Source organism: Carcharodon carcharias, chromosome 27, assembly GCF_017639515.1.
Source record: "Carcharodon carcharias isolate sCarCar2 chromosome 27, sCarCar2.pri, whole genome shotgun sequence".
Classification (NCBI taxonomy): domain Eukaryota; kingdom Metazoa; phylum Chordata; class Chondrichthyes; order Lamniformes; family Lamnidae; genus Carcharodon; species Carcharodon carcharias.
In genome coordinates, this window is record NC_054493.1 from 14,655,124 (window position 1) to 14,658,718 (window position 3,595).

The 3,595-nt window shown below is 45.1% G+C and overlaps 1 protein-coding gene across 1 annotated transcript; it reads left to right on the plus strand.

Moving 5' to 3' along the window:
* The first annotated feature begins 240 nt into the window (after nt 1–240).
* On the plus strand, nt 241–2,278 carry LOC121270599 (zinc finger protein 436-like). Its single transcript, XM_041175979.1, has one exon. The coding sequence runs from the start codon at nt 1,190–1,192 to the stop codon at nt 2,057–2,059; it is 870 nt and encodes a 289-aa protein (XP_041031913.1). The 5' UTR covers nt 241–1,189; the 3' UTR covers nt 2,060–2,278.
* The last annotated feature ends 1,317 nt before the right edge of the window (nt 2,279–3,595 follow it).

Sequence of the window (3,595 nt, forward strand, 5' to 3'; positions counted from 1 at the left end):
AAGGCGGGAGAGTGTGATTAGCTAAGTGATTCTCGCAGATAAGACAGGCCAGTTGTCCTCCTTCTCTGGTGGAACCATTGTTAGATTCTTAGGCTAATGGCGGCCCCGGTTCCCACAATCCGCCGCGTCCCAGAAGCAGGTCTATCCAACTCGCTCCTTTCCCCAGGCGCTGAGAGTGCGCATGCTCCCCAGGGACAGCCGCGGGGCATTCTGGGCGGCTCCTTTGTTGTGAGTCGGACTCGGTGGAAACGGGAGAAGAAACCGGGAAGCGGCGGCCAGGATGGGGGAGGCGCTGCAGCATCGCTTTAATGGGCAGCCCCCACCCCCCAGCCCGGAGAGGTCACCGCACGGCCGCCGGGCACGGCCTCTGTCATTCGGCCTCTGAGAGCCGCACTCGCTGTTCCTGAGGCTGCGCTCGCCTCCCGCTCAGTTTCTCCATTGAATCCTGTTTCTCTCCTTGTTTTTCCCAACTCAGATTCACCGCCTCATTTTCTTTTCTTCCTCTGAGCCCCTGAACTCCATCTGACAGGGTCATGTTGGAGAGCGGGCATTGACTGTCCTGGGAAACAACAGCAAGAGGAGCTCAGAGGCCGGAGGGGCAAAGGGAGCAGCAAGTTCAGTCACCAATCGCGGGGATTGAGGACTGGACCCTGAGTCAGTCAGTCAGGGGAGTCAGAGTGAACCCCTGGGGAATCAGTCATCTCTGAAACATTAAATGAGAATCTCTTTTATCAACAAAACAATTTAACATTTATCAGTTTATTTTTTTATTCTTTGTTATCTCAATCCTAGGACATCGCTGCAGGAATTCCTCAGGACAGTATCCTGGGCCCAACCATCTTCAGCTGCTTTATCAATAACCTTTTTTCTATCATAAGTCCGACTTGGGAATATTTTGCCGTTCCTTCACTGTTGCTGGGTCGAAATCCTGAAACTCCCTTCCTAACAGCGCTGACACCACATGGACTACAGCAGTTCAAGGAGGTGAACAGGAAGATTTGCTGACAGGAAACTCAAACCAAAAATCACGTCAAAATCTGACAGATTCACGCAATACATCAAGTGCTGGATATCATTGAACCTTCAATGTAGAAGGAGAAATGTTTTAACCAGTTGCACAGCCTGAAAAAACATCTAATCATTCACAGTGGGGATAAACTGTATATGAGGTTTGGTCTGACCATCCAACATGGACAGCCACGAGGACAACAGCACCATGGAGAAACCATGGAAATGTGGGGACTGTGGGAAGGGATTTGGTTCCCCATCAAAGCTGGAAATTCATCAACGCAGTCACACTGGGGAGAGGCCGTTCACCTGCTCCGTGTGTGGGAAGGGATTCACTAATTCATCCAACCTTCTGAGACACCAGCACATTCACACTGAGCAGAGTTCAGTCATCTGCTCCGTGTGTGGGAAGGCAATTGGTCATTCATCAAACTTTCAGAGGCACCAGCAAACTCACAGTGGAGAGAGGCCATTCACCTGCTCCGTGTGTGGGAAGGGATTCACTCAATCATCCTACCTGCTGACACACCAGCGCATTCACACGAGGGAGAGTCCGTTCATCTGTTCCTTGTGTGGAGAGGGATTTAATCGATTATCCAGGCTTCTGAATCACCAGAGAATTCACACTGGGGAAAGTCCATACACCTGCTTTATCTGTGGCAAGGGATTTAATCGACCATCCAAACTACTGACACACCAGCGAATTCACACTGGGGAGAGGCCATTCACCTGCTCCATGTGCGGGAAGGGATACATCAATTCATCTGACCTGTTGACACATCAGCGAGTTCACACTGGTGAAAGGCCATTCACATGTTCCATGTGTGGAAAGGGTTTCATTCGGTCATCCCACCTTCTGACACATCAACTTGTTCATACTGATCAGAGACCTTTTAAATGTTCTGAGTGTGAGAAGACATTTAAAAGTGAAAAGGATCTGCTGACACACCAGCGAGTTCACAGTGGGGAGAGGCCATTCACCTGCTCCGTGTGTGGAAAGAGATTCACTCAGTCATCCACCCTGCTGACACATCGGCGAGTTCACAAGTGACACTGGGTTTGAAATCTGTGGTTACTGTTGCTGTTAATCCTGTTCAGGGTTGAATTCTTTTATTCTGACAGCTGGAGTTTGTTTCTGCTGAAATATAATTGTGCAAAGATGGGTAGCAGCTCAGAAGACTGGATAGAATTTAAAAAAAGAAAAGAATGATTGAAAGTTTAATAAGGAGAGAAAAAGTCGGGTACGAGAGAAAGCGAGGTAGAAATATAAAGACAGATAGTAAAAGTAAATATTGGTATTTAAAAATGAAAAGAGTTAACAAAGTGAGGGTTGCTCCTATAGAAAGTGAATCTGGGGAGTTAATAATGGAAAATAAGGAGATGGCAGATGAATTGAAGAGGTATTTTGCATCGTCTTCACTATGGAGGATACAAGTAACATGCCAGGAATGGCTATAAATCAGGAATTGGAAGGGATTGAGGAGCTCAAGAAAATTATAATCACCAGAGAAGGGGTACTGAGCAAATTGTTGGAGCTGCGGGCTGACAAGTCCCCAGGTCCTGAAGGATTTCATCCTTTGTCTTAAAAGAAGTGGCTGGTGAGATAGTTGATGCATTGGTTTTAATTTTCTAAAATTCGCTAGATTCGGAGAAGGACAGGAACATCAGATAGGAAAATAGGAAATATAACTCCTTTATTCAAAAAGGGAGGGAGACAGAGAGCAGAAAACTATAGGCCAGTTAGCTTAACATCTGTCATAGGGAAAATGTTAGAAGCGTTATTACAGGGCACTTAGATAAATTCAAGTTTAATCAGGCAAAGTCAACAAGGTTTTGTGAGAGGGAAATCATGCTGAACCAATTTATTGGGGCTCTTTGAAGAAGTAATAGGTGCTGTGAATAAAGGGGAACTGGTGGATGTACTGTACCTATATTTCCAGAAGGCATTTGATAAGGTGCCTCATTAAAGGTTATTGCAGAAAATGAAATCTCATGGTGTAGGGGGTAACATATTGACATGAATAGAAGATTAGCTAGCTAACAGGAAGCAGAGAGTAGACATTAATGGATCTTTTTCTGATCAGCAGGATGTGATGATTGGTGTGCCACAAGGATCAGTGCTGGGACCTCAACTTTTTAGAATTGATATAAAAGATTTGGATGAAGGAACCAATGGTATGGTTGCTAAGTTTGCTGATGACATATAGGTAGGAAAATAAATTGTGAAGAGGACATAAGGAGGCTACAAAAGGATACAAATAGGTTAGGTGAGTGGGCAAAAATCTGGCAAATGGAGTATAATGTGGGAAAATGTGACATTGTCCATGTTGGCAGGACGAATAAAAAAGAAGCACATTATTTACATGGTGAGAGATTGCAGAGCTCTGAGATTCAGAGGGATCTGGATGTCTTAGTGCATGAATCGCAAAAGGTTAGTGTGCAGGTACAGCAAGTAATTAGTAAAGTTGAAAGAATGTTATCTTTTATTGCAAGGGAAATTGAATACAAGAGTAGAGAGATTATGCTTCAGTTATACAGGGCACTTGGTGAACCTACATCTGGAGTACTATGTGTTGGTCTCCTTATT

Excerpts from the sequence above, each read along its gene's own strand:
- LOC121270599 (XM_041175979.1), top strand. The coding sequence starts at position 1,190 with ATGGACAGCCACGAGGACAACAGCACCATGGAGAAACCATGGAAATGT.